Source organism: Heliangelus exortis, chromosome 6 (assembly GCF_036169615.1).
Source record: "Heliangelus exortis chromosome 6, bHelExo1.hap1, whole genome shotgun sequence".
Classification (NCBI taxonomy): Eukaryota; Metazoa; Chordata; class Aves; order Apodiformes; family Trochilidae; genus Heliangelus; species Heliangelus exortis.
Window position 1 is genome coordinate 18,323,771 of NC_092427.1, and position 20,948 is coordinate 18,344,718.

The 20,948-nt window shown below is 39.0% G+C and overlaps 1 protein-coding gene across 5 annotated transcripts in view; it reads right to left on the reverse strand.

The window, feature by feature from the left end:
- The window catches only part of DIP2A (disco interacting protein 2 homolog A), a 109,426-nt gene that overhangs the window by 35,019 nt on the left and 53,459 nt on the right, over positions 1 to 20,948 (reverse strand). For 4 of the 5 annotated variants that reach the window (XM_071746949.1, XM_071746948.1, XM_071746947.1 and 1 more), the window contains 10 exons: positions 17,885 to 18,004; positions 13,765 to 14,010; positions 7,232 to 7,360; positions 6,385 to 6,504; positions 4,795 to 4,992; positions 3,318 to 3,409; positions 2,947 to 3,057; positions 2,040 to 2,163; positions 1,659 to 1,768; positions 1,128 to 1,230 (listed from right to left, as the gene is read on the reverse strand). In XM_071746949.1, coding sequence (XP_071603050.1) covers positions 1,128 to 1,230; positions 1,659 to 1,768; positions 2,040 to 2,163; positions 2,947 to 3,057; positions 3,318 to 3,409; positions 4,795 to 4,992; positions 6,385 to 6,504; positions 7,232 to 7,360; positions 13,765 to 14,010; positions 17,885 to 18,004 — 1,353 coding nt within the window. Of the gene's footprint in view, positions 1 to 1,127; positions 1,231 to 1,658; positions 1,769 to 2,039; positions 2,164 to 2,946; positions 3,058 to 3,317; positions 3,410 to 4,794; positions 4,993 to 6,350; positions 6,505 to 7,231; positions 7,361 to 13,764; positions 14,011 to 17,884; positions 18,005 to 20,948 lie in introns of those variants that run through there. The other variant, XM_071746951.1, reaches the window with a different exon arrangement.

The following is a 20,948-nucleotide window of genomic DNA, read 5'->3' on the forward strand; positions in this document are numbered from 1 at the left end:
TTCTAGGACACGATTAACTAAGAGGAAGACCCTTTCCTTTTTGATAGTAAGTACTATTGTGGCCAAAACCAGAAGATGCAAATTGCTATGAACAAAACAGATGACAAAGCTTTATGTTGAGTATGTCCTGTACAGAACACAAGCCTCATGACAGCACCTCTAGCATGTGGCAACAGACATCTGAAAAACGAACACAGAAAAACTCAAGAGAATTCCAGAACTCTGAAGAGCGAATTGTTAATAGCTTGTTACTCCATATTTGTCTGAAAATTAAGATGTGCAGACCCCTTTGATGCAGAACAGGTTGCCATCACCCAGGAACAACTGTACAATCTTTCACCTACAAGTTGGGTGCAACCCTTCCCTCTCCCTGCACAGTTCTTGTAGTTGGCAACTATGATGAGAAAGTGTTCCAAAATGAAAATGGGATAGGGTCTTTGATGAGAACTAAAAAGTGTACAGATACATGACTGTGAAAACTTTGTTCACCCTATCATAGTACTTGTATGGAGCACTAAAGGGGTCATGACATCAAAAGGCCTTCCCTTTGGTCAGCTAACTACAGCTTTTCCTCCTGAGACAGAAGAAGCTGCATAATTTACACCAGCCTGTCTGCACAGCACACCAGTATGCAGTGCTAGAGCAGCACCCAGAACTGGCAGCACCCAGAGCTCTTCAGAGAGATCCAGGCTACCCAAATGGTCTCTAGGATCAGTCTAAGAAAGCTCCCTCAGTTTCCACTGAGGCTTCTCTAACTCTGTGCGTGGGCACCTTATGGCTTCACGAGGCAGCCAATGTGTTCAAATAGCAAAGCTGTCTGCAGGAGGATGAAAAATCAGTATAGCTCTTACCACTGGCAAACACATCTATGATGATGAAAAATCCAAAGACTGGAATAAATTTGCTAGGGATCTTAGGTTAAAAACACTTTAATACACATTGATTATCATTTCACCAGCACCTCCTTCACCTTAGTTCACATATCACAGTGACTACGAACAAGGAAGTTTGTCTTTCCCTTTGCAGTTAAAGCTACCAAGTTAAGACAGTAAACATAATTTTGAAACATGGATTGTCTGAATATTCAAAGCCTCGAGGATAATTTTAAAGTTGTACCTGTAACTTACCTTCCGAGTAGCCACATGCCTGAGTCAATGCATGGCAGTGTGCCAGCATGGAAGCATGAGATACAGTAATGCCCACTGTGCTGCCCTCTTTACTTGTTTTGTACTGAAAAGAGAAAATTTTTACAAGCATTAGATTAAGCACAAAATCTAGAAAAATTACAGCAGTGAACTGAAAGGGTATTTTATTATAAAAATAGGGTGAACTTCTTAAAAAAATAAAAAAATTCTGCCATAAAAATGCTTTTCTGTTCAGAGAATACAGCAGCAGCATCTGAAATCTGATTGTTTGTCTACCCCAAATTAAACAAATTGTCCCACGCATTCCAAAATGCCAGTTATCTCCAATCTTCAATTTGACCCAGCACAGCCATTCGAGTGACAGTTTGCCTGGCAACCCTGAGTGAAAAAAATCTTGTTCCACAGTTAAAAATATTACAGACACATCTCTTATTGTAGCAGAAGATTAAAGGTATAATAAGTGCTGTGACAAGCTACAATAGCAAAATTGTGAATTGTATTACACTGTGTTACCTCAATATAAGCAATCTCAGCACTGGCATCCCGTACTGGTGGATGCCAGTCCTTAGCTGGTTTTGCCAGATGCTTCCCATCAATCACAAACCAAATGAGACGAGGCCAGCCTTCAAGGAAAAAGAAGTTCCTGTCAGTACAGTTTGAACAAACAAGTTTTCTTCTCTAGCATTCAGAGATAACAACACGAGGCAAGCAAAAGCTGCAGTGTCACCCCCCTCAAAGGAAGAAGTGCACTAAGTGCTGTCTTGACAATGAAGGCAGCTCTTCATATGAAAATTCTTCTTTATATAATAACATGCAAACAAACTCAGACTCATGTTTAAGGGATATACCCACTCTTTTACCCTATAAAGACATTTGAGTAGCTTAAAAACATACCTTTGAATGTAACCACCTCGCCAGTCTGAGCTTTAGGAAGGCCTTTTTGACAGGCATCAGTGGTTAAAGCTAGTGTTACTCCACAGCTGCCCAAAAGAAATCCAATCTGCTGGCTGCCAGCATCCTACAGAGAAACCATGTCATAGCAAACTTACAAATAATGAAGATTTCATACAGTTCACTGTAACTTTTCCATGTTTAGAAAATATTAAGCCAATTTGTATCACGGGGAAAAAAAGCCCACAACCAAAACAAATTCTATCCCATAAGACCTTTTGAAGAAGAAAGACTGAAGTGTTTGCTCAAAGGACTAAGTTAGATTTGGCAGTAGATCTGGAAAGCAATTGTGGCAAAGTGTTGCCAAAAGCAATGGTTGTGCATCCCTCTCCAACCCAGCAGGGATGTTTATATGTGCCCGTAGACCAGAGAGTTGGTCTGATCTTGTTTCCAAGTCCTGAAGCACTGAAAAGCAGAGCCTGAAGCTTTTCAGCTCTGATTTCACACATTCTCTAAAAATCTCCCTGTGTGTGGACTGATCCCTGTATTTCCAGTAACTGTGCTGTGTCTGCCTGCCTGTTCTCTCATTACTCAGCATGACAGCTAAAAAAAGGACAGCATTCTTGTTATATTTGGAGAAGTACTTCCACATATCTTTAAAAAAAATACTGATTTTTTTAAATTTCCAGTTATGTATCGTGAAACAGTTAACTTACTAGCATTATACAATTTTGCCCCTTCCTTAAATAAATATTAAAAGTGCACCAAGTAGTTCAGCTGATGCACCATACTGCTTTTAAAAGGGCAGGCTTTGAGGGGTGCCATGTAAGTGCTATAGGATTGAAACACCTCCCCACCATGTTATTTATTTATTTATGAAGCCATTAAAATGTTGCAGGTATTTACCTACCTTTCTTGTTAGTGGAACTTCTATTGGGACAGGAATAAGTTCTGCCAGGAGACATCCATAAAATGCCACCATAAACATAACTGGATCACTATTAGGAAATACGAGAGCTACCTAGAAAATTACATTAAAATTATTAGAAATGCTTTTTGTTGTTATTTGGGGAGGGGAACAGGTCTGCTGTTTAGCTTGTGGAAAAAAAATATCTTCATAGCAATGTTCAGGTTCATATTTAACCAGGACCAAAAGACTAAATGCCATGATAATATAGTATTCCCTGTCACAGTATTACAAGGCTTTCTTTAGCTAAAGCTGTTACTAGTGATCTATTTTGGTCTATTTTCTCCACAATGACATTTCTGACAGAAGCCTACCCGGTCTCCAGGCTTCAACAGTGGTTCATTCTTAGTGGTTAGCTTGTTTAGTACAGTATATGCCAACTTCAAGCTTCGACTCCACAGCTTGCCTAAAGAAAATAAAAAGATAAAGCCTAAAAAACCAGAGACTAAAATTTTAGCAATCAACTGGCAATCTCAGTACCTTATGTATGCATTAGGCAAGTGGGCTGTACTGGGTCTACAGGAACATGAGCAAGCAATTAGGGGAAAGCAAGCATCCCTGCTATATGGTTCTCTTGCAATCCCACCTCACAAACCTGCTGAGGTCTGAGTTATCCCCATGCTTCAGTGCACTTGTGCACACACACACACACACACACACACACACACACACACACACACACACAGTCTGCCTGATACAAAACCTACCTGCATGCCCCAAAGGCTCTTAACAAGACTCCTTCCTAGGGCTCTTACAGAAAACAACTTGCTTTCTCTAAATAGAAAAATCATAAACTGGATAAAACAAAAACCAAACTGAGATTTAAGGAAGAAAAGGTAGGAATAAATGCCACAATATCTGGCTCTGTGAAATGCCAGTTCAGTGCTCAGTAGCAATCTACACAGCTCGCAATAGTTCTGAGCAAAAAAATTATTCCAAGCTATTAAATCCAAAGGCAACAATCAAGCTATTTATTTGACATGACATAAAATTTAATCTTTCATTTTCAGCCACCCCCCAAAATAATTTTTTAAAAATTGTACAGCAACACCCACCCCAAAAGCATCCTTCTGGAATTCATCTTTCCAGTACTGGGTCTTTATCGTGGAGTCAATGCACACTTAGTCTCTTCAGACATGTAGGAACCATCAGTTATTTTGTGCTTGTCAGTTTCTGACTTCCCCAAAGCATTAAGTTTTCCTCTGTGTAATTTCCAATTTTATAAAGAAATAAAACTACACAGGACACAAGTCCATCAAATGGCCAGTACAGTTGGCAGAGTTCAAGTATAATTTAGAGTTTTGTTTCTACTGATTTTTTTTTCCCTAAACATGAGACTAAATATGGTATTCTAGGCAATTCTCAAAGCTCCACTGCAAAGCAATGAAACTAATGCAGCTGCTCAGTTACATTTCCTGTAAGTATTGTTCATCTGTCAGAATGCAAAGGAGAAATTTTAACATTCTAACAAACTACACAACAAAGTGTAGCAGTTAACTGCCCTGGGGGACACAACTAGCTTTCAAAAAAATGCTGTAATACCTCTAGTTCACTAACAAAGGCAATTTTCAGGCTATTTTTAGTGTTCTTTTAAGCAAAAAACCCCACAATTATTTGAAATTTACAAAGAGCCAACTGTAATAATCAATACCATATACATTTTCCCTTCATCGACTTTTTAAAAAACATATTTCATATTCGGCAAATCAACCCCTAAGTATCAAAGTGAAGGAAATTATTCATTCCATAATGAGTGCCTACTTCTTGCTTACATTTCTCACCAACACCTACCGTAGGTAAGGGTGTAAATGGCTTTCCCAGTTGTGTCCAATGCTGTCAGACAGGGGGCTTTGGGCTGAGTCGTTCCCCAGCGCTGCAGGGCAGCCAGCAGAGAAGGTGGCCAGTTGGTCACCACACCCAAGGGCTCTCCTTTAAGTACATTCGTTTGATTTCCTTCAGGCTTTGGTTGATTTGGATCAGGCTGTTGCACTAAAATCAGCACAGCAAAGTGGAAAATGTCAATGCTTACACAATGTGCAAGTTATGCTGACCAGACTGTTCTACAAACTGTTCCTACCTTCCTCTCCCTTACCTCCTCTCCTCTGCTTTTATGATGATGCTATGCTCATCATCTGTTGGCTTCACAAAAAATAATTCCCATTACTTTGGAGTTCTGATTACATATTAAAAGACCTGGCCACAGGAGCAGAATTTGAATCCCTAGTTCAGTCTTTTTCTCTACTTCAGGAAAAAAGTATTTCCTGCTGGTTGTTCTGCACATCTATTTAATGGAATGTTACTGGAAATTTAATTTTTATTGAATTTAACTGAAAATTAAATTCTGCACACCTATTTGAATGAACACCTACACCAAGTCAGGAAGCATCATCAGAGAGAATGGCTTCAGTGACAACTGGATATTTTCACTGCACTAAACTCTCAACAGGCAATGAAGGGTGACACTATCTTCTGTAACAACACAATTAAAAAAAAGGAAAAAAAGCCAGATGAATCCACAGATGAAACTGTACCACTCACAGGATATTGTTTGATTTTCAGATCTCCTGTCCTGTCTGTAGAACACTGCAGGGTTTGTATGCCATCTGCTCTCTGAGCAGCCTGCAGATAAAAACCTGCCCCAAGCTGCTCATGAAGGTGAAGTATCTTGATGTGAGCGAGCAAAACAAAGTCAGAGTTGGATTTAGCTAACACTCAATCTATGCAGTAACTAAAATTAGCAGGTCCAAAGTGACATTTTCTGCTCTTCTCAATAACATACACACACCAACAAAAGTTTGCCCGAAAACTTGAGTGAAAGACTAGAACTTCAGTCATTTCATATCAAACAAATAACACTGGGAATCTAGTAGCAGCTGTGCAAAAGTGTCATATTGAGAACAAAATTCTCACTTTATCTTTAAGACTAGTAGTGTAGAACAAAAAGAAGTCTCCAAAATCAGCTGATACAGCTGGTTTTAAAGGCAGTTAAATATTGCTAAGAAACTCCTAAATCTGACTGGACACACACATAGAGATACATAAACAGTGTTCTTAGCTGAGTAATATTTGCAGGTCATATACAAGCACTATCCTTCCATACAGTGTACAGCCAAGACATACAGCACAGTCCACTCAGTGCCTTTAATTCCTTTGAAACTCTAAAATAATGACAGTTTCTGGATTTCAAGATGAGGATACTAACGTTCATGCAACCATTATCATAATAAATGCCAGTTACCAGCAAGTAACTCTTTTCATTTAACACTATTTGGGCACTGAGTAGCTACAAAGCAGCTTATCAGAGCAGGATGTGGGGGTGCTTGTCAATTCTTTCATGAACCACTTACACAGAGGGAAAAATATATTTGAAAGAGAAATAACCTTCAAGCAGTTCTTCAAAATCATCAACAAAAAACTCTTTCAAAGGTGGGCGCTTTGGTCTTTTCAAGGTATTTAGAAGCTGCTGGATTTTAGAGGACACTCTGCTATTCACTGGTACACCTGCCAAACAGAAAAGATTTATTACTTACCATATGTTAACTAACATACACTGAAACAAATCCACATTGCTGACATGATACTAAGCTCAGAACAGTTTTCAGGTGAAGAGTCATTAAAAATGAGCAGATTGTTCAGAAAAAAACAGCTTTAATCAGTAACAGTCTAACTATGGGTTTGTTTTAAAACAATGCTGTTCCCTAGCTACCTGGCTGATGAATATACCTTCTCACACTCTAATTTAGCTTTTCAGACTGCTGAATCCTTCATGACATTTCAATGCCAAGATCATTCTTTTTGTCAAGAGTCTAAGTATTTACTACATCTTAACATTCATTCAGTTCTGAAGATGTGAATTTGAAGTCCTAGAAGAGTTCTGAAAGTGGCTACCAAGAAATAATCGCCACACAAACCCATCCTGAACGCTGAATTCATTTATGCATGTGATATATTTCTAAAAAAGTAAATATAAATGATTTTATTTTTTGAAATTTAAAGCTCTGAAGCAATCTAAAAGCAAAATGTATGACTAAAGAGCTTACTTTACTATAGAAATGTACAGAAATGGGGAGCAGAACATGGGTAATGCAGTAGTTTCCTATCCTTTGGTAGACACATGGTACTACTGCAGAGCTTTGGAGGGAACAGGCACATAGCACATGATGGGTGCCAAGCATTTTGCTTATTCAAAAAAGGAAAACTGATAGAAAGGTAGGAAGTTTATAATCACCATCTGCAGTTTCCAAAATGCTGCTGCTGTAGCCTCTAGGAACTCCTCGTACTGATACTACCTGTGGACACTCACGATGTAAATGTTCCACCAGGCCAGTGGTTACATCTGGAGGTGCAGAGTGGTTATCTGTAGAAATGGAAAACAGACATGGGAGTTCATCAGTCTTCCTAAGAATCAGTATATCCTACAGCATTCCTGCTGTTTTCTCATGCATTTTTAACAAAACTGTGAAATCTCTAATCAAACTGGAACCAAAATTTTTTAGACATGGGACGAATCCTGAAAGGAACAACTCTCTCTCTCTCCAGGATGGAGAGAAGCTATTTCAACTTTCAAAGGGATCCAAACAAATGAAGAGTAGTAGGACACTCCATCACTTCAAGGTGAAAACAAGGAGATTCAGTATGAGTAAACAGCACAAATCTACAAAGACTGTCTTGCATCTCTTGGAAGAAATACAGGCACCCTAAGCCCCACCACAAGGCTAGAATGACTAGTCCAAGTCCCATAGGAAGATAAAGGAATAAAACAGTAACAGGGTTTAAAAGAAGGGAACTTCTGCCCCAGTTTAACACAAAGCACTTAGCTACATTCTGCAGGCTGTAAGAGGAAGACTTTTGCTGAAAAACAGACTAAGGTTTAAAGTGGCAAAGATAGCACACTTAGGTCTGAACACATCTTGAAGATGGACATGAAGAGATGAGAGATTTCCACAGAGGAAAGGAACTGCTGATTTAGAAACAGTTTTTAAGATCAGTCACCATTTTCCTTCAGCAGCTTTTTTCCCCACCAGTTTTTAACAGTCTGGCAACAATAGTGTAGGTAATTGCTTTTCCCTCATAAACTCTTCACTCGGACATCTGTCACTGAGAACAGCTGGAATGCCAGGAACTCTCAAAAAAACCCTGTGGTGTAGATGGTGACATTATTATGTATATAAAATATATTTAATGGTGTGCAAGAGAAGCAATAAATGCTTCAGAGTAATTCTCAAATCCACACATGGGCTCAAGAACCACCTTGTAGCAACCTTGAAGTAAAAGTCTGCTTTGCTTGAAACTGCACCACATTTCTGTGCTGCAGAACAATGCTAAGGGAATATTTCCATTCTGAAATTGGGACCTATATTATGGAACAGTTTTGCATGGAACCAAAGGTTAGGATGTGGCAGTATACAGGACAAGTGTGGAGGCCTGAAATATTCAGAATCTTAACAGGAGCACAACAGGAAAGAGCTTAAGAAATGCACTGCTGCATGGGGCTGGAGGAAATGCTTGGGGTCAGGCAGCTCTGCAGCATCCTGGTTTGAAGGACCTCAGCAGGACACAAATGCTGCAGACAGAGTTCAAAGCCAATGCAGGCCCTGCTGTGATGTACTTACATTACCCCAGACATTTGGAGGTAGTGATCAACAACCAAGGGTGATAGCTCTGTTCCTAGATTGCCAGAGCTGAGATACAAGCTACCAGGAGAGTTCGAAGCAGCTTCAGAGGGATCAGAAGAAAAAATAAAATACATTCCCATACTTGCCAACAGTTGTCACTGCAATGCCAATTCCTGTACTGCAGAGACCTCTCTTGCTGGGTAGTAAGCAAGAACCCCAAGTTCCTTTCAGGCAGGTAAGGTACAAGAAGGACAAAGTATCACTTAGGTCTCTGGCAAATGCCTGAGTTAGAACCAGGAGAAGGAAAGGTGACAACTGTGCAAAACAGGTCCATATAACCACTTCACAGGGAGTACAGAATGCCCAGGTGTTTGGAGTAAATTGACATACACTCTCTGTGTTCTATACTCTTTGAATTGGTTTTAGGTTGGGATTTTTCTTAACCTCCCCAAAGTCCAAAAACACAGACTTCATGCAGCTTACTAATCATAGAAAAGGAAACAGCCACCTGGTTTTCATACCACAGCACTAGTCCACAACTCTATACTTCTCAACTTACAGACCCTGCAGTGATTATCAATGTCTAACACTTCCACTTCTTTAATAGTTCAGCAAGAACTAGAATTAGGGGTATTATCTGCAGTGTGGCTTCCCCAGCAGAATGTCCCCAAATGGCATGCCTAGAGACATCTCCACCACTAAACATTAAAGGGACTCAAAATGTACACCTGAAGTGATGTACACATAGGTACAAATGTGATGATCAGGAAATAGCATGAGAGAGACTGTCACACGCTACAAGACTCAATACACAGATGGGTCAGAAGTTGAGATGCTGAAGGGAAGCAGGTTTTACCATGCATATTCCTGTTGGGAAAAGCAATCTTCTGGCAACAAGCATGAGGCAGATACTTGAAATACAAAAGCTCTGCAATTAGATGCTCAGAAGATAACATAGGGAAGAAGCTATTTGGGAACATTTACAGAAGAGCTGTGTACTGGGGAACAACTCAAAGAAAACACACAGAAAATGGAAAAGCACAGAAAAGAAACAAAACACCCATTAACAGTCATTCCCAACTGAAAATAGGTACAAAAAATAGCTATATACAGAGGTGCTAATCTACAGCATTTGTGTATCTTACGAGCATGTAAATGAATGTCTCTCTTATATGAGGGAAAGATCAGGAGTCCTTATGAACATCTCTGCTATTCCATCTTACATACAGCAGAGAACTGACTCTCTCTCACAGTTCTGACTTCAGAAGGCAAAATTCTTCCTATGCATGTAGAAGAAATAAGTTCAGTTCTCAGGATTTTTGCTTAGATAAAAATTACATTAGCTTCATTAATTATTTAGGCCTTTTACTAATATATGCCCATAAGAATCCATTAAATTAGTCTGTGTCATCTAGAGATACTGTGGCAAAGCAGATAGAGAGAAGTGGTGAGTAGTAAAAAAAAAAATGATATAGTCTGAATCGATGTGGCTTCTTTAGGAATAAAGTTAATTGCATTTAGGCAGAATTACCTTTCTGTTACTGCATTATTGATGATAAGACAGAGATAAATGTAAAAGAGAGCAAGGAAGACAAGTATGGGATATAACACAGAAAGTTAAAAGCTAGGCACTGCAGAGGAAATATTCTCTAGGGAGGAACGTGAGGGTGAAGTCCCTACTTAGCAGGAAGTTGGGTTAAATCTAGAGATGGTTGAGTACAATTGTCTTGTTTCTGGGAAATCACTCAACCAAAAATGGACATTTAAAAGAATTTATTAAATTTTATTGGAACAATAGACTGGTTCAGCCCAGTCAGAACCCAAAAGAGGATCCACAAGCCCCTACTACATTATTGCATTTCCTCTTCAAATTCACCCTTTGATACTGTTCTAGCACACTTCACACTCCCAGCTCCTGTAAAACTGCTCACAGTGCCACAGAAGTTCAAAACAACAACTTTTGTAATCCCTACTTCCACTTAAGCAGTTGAACCTTTAAGTCTTTCAATAAATTGATAGTGGGTCAAATACCAAGATTTTCCTGGTTACTCCACAAGGCCCAAGTTGGGAAATGCTCTACAGCTGCAATGGTGACCTTGAAAAAAATCTTAAACATACTGCTAGTTTTATTAATTTTAAAGAAAATATTACACTAAAAGACAAAATGCCCCCAAAACAATATGTAGCCATTGTTCCTGCAGGTGAAAGAAACAGCTTAAAAATAATGCATCCACCTATGTGACTTTGGTTTAAATACTCTAACCTTGCACTTCCAACACTGCAGTCTATTGCTTGGGAATTCAGTATCATTTCATCATTAAAAATGCAAGCTGGGGAAGCTGCAAGGGAGCAATTCGCTACATTTAAATTCTCCAACACAGCAAAATTGTGAATAGTTATTCAGTACGTATTCAAAATACAGAATATTGTAATCAGGCATGGTGTTTAAAATTCATAGGATAAGTTTTATATTGTTGATGTCGTGACACTAACTGAGAAAATAAACAAACTCTTATTCTGTGCTCCAGGACAAATCAAAGGGGTCTTCTGTGAAAGTATATCAGCATTTACTGATAACAAAAAGTTTGAAATGTAAGAACTAAGTTTTCAGGTTCCTGTGAGCAGGAACACTGCAGACAAACATGGTAATGAAGTATTTTAACATGAGAAATGTCACAAATTAATTGCTATTAATGCATTATGCATTAATGTTACCAAGCCAGAACTGAGAATGGATGGAATATGATAAGCATCTTAGAAATGAAGAAGGTCTTTTCATCAAAGGCACTGAAAATTTTACCTTTCTAAACATCTTTAGTAGATCAGCTCTTGATCCCTAAGCTTCCTTCCTGATAGATACTGTAACTTCATATTTATTTCCCATTAATGACACTTCAAACTACTCCACTACATGCTGATATTTAGCCCCTTAAATACTAGACTTTGACCTGTTCATAAGGCTTTGATTTTGCATACAATTTTCCTGGTGGATGGGTCTTTAGAAGGTATTTGCAAAATTCAATATATATTTATATGGCCTGATGTAGTGGATGTAACAAGATGCTATGTCACATTTTGCATATCTTATAAGTTTTTACTGATATATTTAGAATTTTATCAACCACGATTATGTCTAATCTTCTAAGTTTAGTGGTTCATTTAAAGCAGTTAAATATGATTCCTATCAATCTTGTATATAGTAATGTGAAATCCAAAATGTCCTCAAAGAAAGGTGTAGACATATTCTAGGTGTAGACATATTTTACTTATATCTGCTAAGTAAAAAAAAAGCAAACCCAAAACCAAACCCCAAACAAATTTCTTACTATAAATAAGCCAGAAACTGGGTACATAAAATTTAGATTTCTTTAAAAATGGTAAGATAGGTTTTTCCATACAGACAGGGAAAAATTCAACAGTAGTAAAGCCACAAAGTTAATTGAAGAGGCAAGCATTTGCTTCCACAATGAAGAGGTTTCCATAAAAAACAAAGGAGGGAGCAAAAATGAGTAGGAAAGACACAGATAACTTTTCCCAGACTTACATCTGAAAAGTTTTCCAAACACAAAGCAAGCTACTATCTCTTTCCATCTCAGCTCCATTTGCAAAAAAATGGGATGTCAATTATGGTAAAACTGAGTCAATCCCTGTTTCTGTCAGCACCTGAGCCAGACAGATCAGAGGAGCCTTACCAAAAGCCTCTAGTTGGTTAGTGCTTCTTAACCCATTTCATAAAGTTCTTTAGGAATCTAAAGAAGTAAAACTCCTTGTCAGAAACAATAAGCATGGGTTGGGTTTTGAAGCCCACAGCTACTATAAGGCTGATGCCCCAAATTCAGTATAAGGCAGCAGGAACTCAAGAGGAACTCAACCCCCTCATGAAGAGCTGCCTCAGAGAGCTGTGAACTGTTGGTATCATCCAAACAAAACAGTCTAAAGGGTACCTGATTGGGCTTTCAACAAAATTTAAAGGTAACAGCTAAATGAATGGGTATTTACAAGAGATATTTGTGACTTAAATTATATTATTTTACATCCCTAAGTCTACAGAAGACTGCACACTGTTGAAATCTAAAGCATTCCAATGGGTTTCCCTCATCTGACCTAACCTGTTCTCTGTAATGGAAGAGAAAAAAACCTGTCTGTATAGTGTATGTAGGAATACTGCCACAGAGTAACAAAAACTCAGGTAAGTAGACTGCCAAAACCTGAAACATCCAGGAATAATACAGATGGTGCCTACTGAATATTACTAGAAGCACAAAAACTTCATGCTGTAGCCCATAGGTGAAATACAAATATCATTCTTCATTTAATTTTTCTAAATTACTTTGGGGAAAAAAAAGTTATTTGAAATACAAAGTTACTGTTTCTCTTGCTGACTTCTTGCAACATTTAACATTAATGCAGACCTGTTGCACCCACATAAATCCACTCTCAATCTCTACCTCAGTGTACAAAAACATTGCAAAAATGATTTCTTTGGTGGAAGAGACTGCCTTTCTCCCTCCCTTCCAAAGCTTCCAAAAGCACAAGATAAGTGTTCTGCATTTCAGGACAGAAAAAGTAACATGAAGTTCTGAATCTCCAGTACAGAGATCAAGACAAAACCTCACCTTTTCATTTTGGCATCTGAATTTTTTATCTAGTTTCACAATAAATGATTATTCATTATTTTAATTCAAGGGAGGGGAAATAAATCACACTTGAGCTTGAAATCTAGTTTTGTTAGCACCTCTGACTTAGTAGCTTTGCAAGAGAGTCTGGATGTTTTCCTAGTCAATTGGATATTTACCAATTAAGTCACCTTTGAAATCCATAACCTGATAATGATGGGGGCAAATACATGCAGGTAACAAAGCATGCAGCAAAAATATGATCCTTTTACAATTTCTGCTTTTGTAATACTGAACCTTAGTTTCTTGGTAAGCCGAGCATTTTACCAAGAAGAATGCATGCTCAGATCTCATGAACAACTGGTTTGTTTTAAGTTAAAAACACATATATCATACATACCTGGGTCTGTGGATTATACATTTGACTGCTATTTATGGGTATCTTCTGGAGAAGACTTTTATTTTTAGCCCTGCTTAGGGACTTTTGATATTTTATTTTATTCCAACCACACAGGCAGTTCTTTACTGACCTAGCTGGGTGTGTGCCATGAGATCTGCAAGCACAGTGGCAGCAGCAGTGGCGGTAGCAGTGTTGGAAGCAGCAGCAGGTTTCCCTCCTGGATGGGATGAGGTGGAGGATGCAGAGGATGAGGTGGAGGAGCCCTGAATGACCCGGTTAAGCCAGGGCTCTACGTTGGAATGGCTCTGGAAGGGAGTGGAGGTGATCCGGCCGTGCCGACGTAAGGAGCCCTCATCTTCTGAAGCTGACGATGTGTCTGTGATGGAAATAACCGTGACAGGCATTGACCTGGGGTGACCCAAAGGAGGGAACGTGAAGCTCTTCTGTGCTCTTCACGCTGAGTTCCCACGTGCTACACACAAGATGCACGTATTAAGCAAATGGTACATTCAGGTGCACAAATTCTGCTCATTGCCACTCGTCAGGCTAATGCAAGGGCTTCTACGCCTTACAGCAAAGCTTCGGTTACCTCCTGGGCTTGGGATGACAAAAAATCTGAGAAAGGCTTTTACCTAAGGCACTCAATACATTCACTGACTTTCCCAATGAGCACACCATACCTATACCCCTGGAAGAATATTTCTGTTCTCTGTAGGTAAATTGGATCTCATTCCACCTGAACAAATGCCTTTTTGGTATATTCTCTTTTTTTCTTTTTCACTGAAAGAGTAATTTCATTCATGTAAGAAAAATTAAAAGGGATTTTAAAGTGTGTATTTTAACCATTTAAGATGATACTAATGAACACTACATAGAAATACTTAGTAAAACTGCTTTTCATTCTAGATGTGTATTTGCCATTTTGTGAAGAGCAGTTTTAAGACCTAACGGCCAGAGCATTTGAGAAGTCAGCAGGAACTGAGAAACACCTTCTGAAAAAGACAGGGTGTCCATTACTAGATCCTGTCCATTACTATATCCTACCAGACATGGAAATCCTGGATGAGAGTGGGGTAGACTATATCAGAAAATCTTCAACCTTTACTTTGTCTTTTTTTTTTAAAATATCCTTCAAACACCTGTTAAACTATATACAATTCCATGTAAATTTTGTTGAAGCCACACCAGGTTTTCTTCCTGATCTTTGGCAAGAAATTTTTGTTAAGAGATGTTTAACTTTCTGTCTTTCAAGAACACGTGCATTTCCAACAGCTTCAGAATAACTGCTTTCCAACAATCCAAAATCACAAAAATAAAAAATAATTTCATAAGAACCCTGCTTAGCTTAATGGCATGTCCAAGGTTAAAACCCAAACCCTTCCCACTATCTGGCCATCCCTAGTGAAACATGACAATTTTTAATTAAAATATACAAAGAACTGATCTTTGAGAAGATACAGCTGTGGTAGATCACCATTCCTGGGTCCATGCCTTGTATGATATTTCTGATATATTGCCTCAGTTGTAGTTTTTGGCTGCTGACTCCATCTGCTTCTGGGGAGGGGCCAAACCTGACTCCGCTTGCAACCTTCCCTTTCTTTTAGGCAAGAAAGCAAAAATAAACAGTTCCAGGAATATAGAACAAGATAGGACTACAAGCAGTCAAGGTTTCAAAAAATAAAAAACCCATAAACATTTGCAATCTATTATCACTTCAGAGCAAAAAATAAAAGTACAGGAAAAAAAAAAGTTTTCTCACTGGATACATACTCTGACAGTATCTCCTTAACCAGGTACAAGTTTAATGAAGTCTCTCTCAAATGTCTAAGCTTTTGGATATCTAATGTAAGCAGGGGGGGGGAGAGGGAACCAAACACTTTAGAAGTAACATATTGTATGCAAAAATGAAGAATCTGTAGTAAAATATTCTAACATCAAAATAATTACAACAGAAGAGTAGGAAGGTACCATCAGTATATAGCTCTGTGGCAGTCTTGATAGTTAATTAATGGTTGTTGGTGTGTTGTGAGCAGAATTCCACGTACTTGGCCTACAGCTCTTCCTGGCTGGGAACTCACCCAAGACAGCCATAGAAACCCTTTGGACCTAACTCCCATAAAGCTTACAGTTCAAGTTCTGATCATGTGAAATCCGTATGGGAAGGATGAGATACACGATGGGATGAAAACAAAAGTACATTCAAATTTTGGAAAGATGACTGATGAAAGCAGTTCCATTACTGCTGGCCAGGAGATGGTTTTGTATTTAACATTGTGATCAGAATCCGATGCTTCCTTCCTGGTGACTGATGGTGATTGTTTGTAACAAAATTTTTGTTAATTAAGAAAGTCTGGTTTAATTGTATTAACGTGTACCATTTGTGCATTATAACACTTGTTAAATCACCTAAATCTACCCCTTTCCCAGTCTATGGTTCTTCACCTGGACGTCCCATAACACATCTCATGCAGGCCCCAAATATTTTTGCCCTGCATCCTGTAACATGACCCCTACCCCTCTGTAGCATCCACTTTCAGTCCAGAGGGTGCTCTGGACTTGAGGAGTTTCATGCCTGAACAGGAGGGCTGAGGGTCTCCAGGGACAGCCCTAGGTGGTGCCTGGACAGGGTGTCCCTTCTTCTGAGTCCTTAATTTGTGGATCCCAGCTGCAGTTCCTCCCCATACTCTTCTGGGCTTGATATGGGTCCAGGACAGGCTGATGGCTCCAGGGACATGCCTGGGAGTAGCTGGGGCAGGATATTATTTGGGGTCCCCCACCTGCCACTCTCTGTGCTCCTGTGAAAGTGTGCAGCCAGGTAATGTACCAGTTTAGCCACAGCACCTCATTTAAAAAAACAAAAAGAAAAGAAAATCTTGATGTCCCCAAGACTCTGCCTTCCAGAGCAGCATGCAGAGCCCTGCTCTCAGGCAGAGTGGGCACAGCAGTAACCTCAGGGATGCTGCTTCAAATCTGTGCCCAAGGTATTCAGAAGGGAATGGCATTTTGATTCTCTCAGGATTAAAACAAACAAACAAAAACCAAAAAAAAAACCAACCCCAACTTGCAAGAATATTCCTTCTAGTTTTAAATGCTAAGGGAGTCAGAAAAGCCCAACTCTCTCCCAAAGTTTAGATGGTCACTATACATTAACTTTCTCCAAGATTTCATTTTATGCAATTCTCAGTAACTACAGATATGCAAGAAAACTCAAGTGCATGATAACCACCCTTCTGCAACAGCTGCCCTCCTGGACTTCTGAAAAAATAAGCTAATCAAAACACATGATACTGTAACATATCTTACAAGCAAAAAAATAAGAGTAAAGGAAAACCATATATAAAACTACAAAAGAAGCTTATGATTTATTAACTAGTGAAAGAACCAGAGAATCCACAAAAACAATATACAAAATTGTGTGACTAGCAAACTAAAGTGGAACTTCCTTAACATGGGAGGCAAAGAGAAGAAATATAACCCAGGAGCACCACTACAGACCTGCTTTTTTACAGAAGGGGAGTAAGAAACAGAATTAATGGAGAAGAGCACTAGAGGTCACTGCTTCTACTCCTGACTCACATAAGACAAGGGCTCACCATTCAACATTTAAGAGCTTAAGGAAATTCCTTTTCTTTGTATACAAGACTCTGGCCCCAAAACACTTGGCTTGGTAGCACACCATGCTTTCTGTAGAAAGTTCTTATGAACAGCTAGAGAATTTACTGTGAGACAACAGGAAGATTACTTTCCCCCCAAAAAAGAAATAATTAAGGAAAATATTCTGACCTAGACAATCTGAACAATTCTAGCATATGATTTTCTGAATGCTTCAATTTCCCCACAGCTGAATGTTCTGCAAGCTAATACAGCAATTTAATGCTCTGGCATTTCTTCAACTCTCAAAAAAATAATCTTATGCAATGCAAAATAAGGTATTTACAGCTCTGACATACTTGCCAAGATTATCTCCTTAGAAGCATAACGTTAAATAAGAGAACATACTTAATGTATAAAGGGCAACTGCTCACTGTTACTGCTTTCAAGAGTACCTTTAACAGCTACAGTATCTCTAGCTGAGACACTAAAAATCTTTAGGAAAGACATCCAAGAACAAATCTAACCAACACCTGATTATCAGGATATACCACAGTGAATACAGAAGTTTATTGCAACATACTTACAAAGCATTTGCAATTTATATTTTGCTATCACATTCACCTGGCAAGATTTCCATATGGTAACTCAATAGATACCTGGAGGTGTGTAGGTTTCTACTGAAGAGTGCACAAGAACAGAACGTCTTTTTGAAGGCATGGGCATTTTTCTCTCTTTGTATTTTGCAAGTGCTGCTTGTACTGCTTCAGTGTGGACATCTATACAGAAAAAAAACCATAAATAGATTAAGTTTAATCATCATTTCCTTCTGAAAACATAGAAAGCCTTAACACCATTTTTCAGAGCTCTAATTCAACAGCTGAATTGCACGTGATGGCTTTAGTCCAAAAATTGTCTTGCAGAAAGGAGCAAGTTTTCAGCTTCAGAGAGAGAACTTATCCAAGAGCATAAGGATCCAAACCTAAATGACATTAACATGGTTTTCCATTCTGAAGCTTTGACAATGCTATCAATTGTTTCTCCTTAAGCAGTGTTTAGTAGGACTGAATAAATATGCCTGCCTCCCACTCAAAGTCAGCTCAGAAACAATGGTTTCAAAAGTTAAGGGAGGATATAAGCAGGGTCAAGTTGACATATTTTCCTCATGAAATCAGCTTGAAAAGGCTTTACAAGTATCATTTAGGAAGAACACCCTGAAAATCAATACTAAAATTATAGAATATCTAGTACATTAGTGCTAAGCTACTTTTTATTTGTTTGTGGGGGAGGAATTTCAGTGCAGATACTGTAAAATGGTAATGGCATTGGACATCTCAGCCATCAAAATCCTCAATGGAAAAGAAGTGAAAAATGTATACTTGAAGCTCTCAAGAATAATGCAAGCAAGGGGGGAAAAAAAAAAAAGAAAAACAAAGAAAGAGGCCAAATGTATATGAAGAATTAGGGAAGAGACACAAACTGTTTTCACTTTTCCAAAAGCAAAAATTACACTAATGAGCTCACTGGCTATATTTTAGCTTTTCTTATTTTTTAGCCAAAAGTGAGATTAAAGAGGAATTTATTGTTCACTAAAGACCACACTGCAGATAAAATTTAGTATTCCAGTAACTCTGCACTGCCTTCAACAGATTTTTCTCTTTGACATACAGATTTCAATGGTGTCAAAAGCTAAAACTTATGTAGAAAGAAAATTTAAGAGAAGTGAACAGATGTCAAGAAGGAATGAGGCACACCAAAAATATACTTTAACTTATGATCCAAGATTCAAACTCATGAAAAACAAGTACATGTATATCCATTTACAAAGAGCTGCAAAGGGCCCAAAAGCTGTTATGCAAGAATTACAGAACTAAACAGTTCAATTTGACAAACAGAGATATTCTTTCATTAACTGTCCAGTTAAGGCTGCAAATACAAAACAGGTTGGCAGACTTTTAGGCATGAAACTCAGACTTGTGACAGAATCACAGAAAGTTTGGGGTTGGAAGGGATGTTGAAAGATCATTGAGTCCAAACCCCCTGCCAGAGCAGGGTCACCCACAGGAGGTCACACAGGAACACATCCAGGTGGGTTTGGATGTCACCAGGGAAGGAGACTCCAGAACCTCCTTGGGCAGCCTGTGTCAGGCTCTATCACCTTCACAGTAAACAAATTTTGACTCATGTTTATATGGAACCTTCTATGCTCAAGCTGGTATCTGTTGCCTCTTGTCCTATCATTGGGCACAGCTGAGAAGAGCCTGGCACCATCCTCCTGGCTCTCTCCCTTTATGTATTCACAAACACAAATGAGGTCACCCCTCATTCTCCTCCAAGCTGAAGAGCCCCAGCTCCCTCAGCCTTTTCTCAGAAGGGAGATGTTCCACTCCCTTCATCATCTTTGTGGCTCTGCACTGGACTCTTTCAAGCAGTTCCCTGTCCTTCCTGAACTGAGGGGCCCACAACTGGACACAATATTCCAGATGTGGCCTCACCAGGGCAGAGCAGAGGAGGAGGAGAACCTCTCTCAACCTACTGGCCACCCCCTTCCTAATGCACGCCAGGATGCCATTGGCCCTCTTGGCCACAGTGGCATTGCTGATTACTGCAAATAACATTGCTGGCTCATGGTCATCCTTCCAACCACCAGCACCCCCAGGTCCCTTTCCCTATGTGAACACGTGACAAATGTTCACTTACGCAACTTCTGTTTTTTTCAAAATAAGTAATTCATCTGGCCTATTTTGCAGGGATTAACTTTGATGACAACTGTAAGTAAAGCTCCGTATTTTGCAGTACCTTTCTTAAAACAAAATCTAAAATGCAGCATTTCTGGTACTAGTCCTGTACCTGCTTTGGTGATGCTCAGCATACGGTACTACTTTATTTTAAATACGCTGATTAATTCCAGTTTGACAAAGTGAGAGAGAGCTCTGGGGAAAGTTAATCAGTATATATTTTACAGAAAACTGGAAGAGCTTTTTGAGCATCCCAGAGAATAAAAGGCTATGAAACAGCAAAGCACAGCATGTCGGTGTGAACCATTGGAAGTCTTGGCATGTAACACTTTCCAAAGGCAGCTGTGTCCCAACTCACCAGATAAACACTTGACACTTGGGGGAAAAGCATTCAATTTTACCTTTCAAAAACAGACTACAAATACTGCAAACTCAGAAGCACAACCTCACCAGAGAAGGCTTTGTGCCTTCCACATGCTAACTAACTCTACTGACAAGATACTGGTCCATGATTTTCTTTCAAAACTTCAAGTTCAATAATGATTGAAGTCAACCATTAAAAAATCTCCATAGCTTTTCCTAGGTTAGATAAAAACTGTAAAAATTCCCCCTGCCTCACACACTTCAGGCAGTAATTAATTTTTAACCAAAATTCAGGAAGCTGCTTGTCTTCATCACAGATCCAAATGAGAAACAAACTACTTCCTTCAGCCTGGACAAACGGATCAGAAGAATCAAAATAAGCCCTGTGCATATGGTCTCAGACACCTACTTGACTCTTTGAAGTAACAATGTCACTTTTCAAGACTGCTGTTCCTCCCAGATAATCTGTACAGTGCTGTATTTAAAATATAAACATGCAAATATACTGTAGTATCCATGAGTTCTTACAGGACTTAGGAATTTACTAAGTAGATGCTTGTCTCAAAGAAGAACTTTTTGAGCAACTAACCTGTAAGGTTCAAGCATGATATTGCTATGAGAA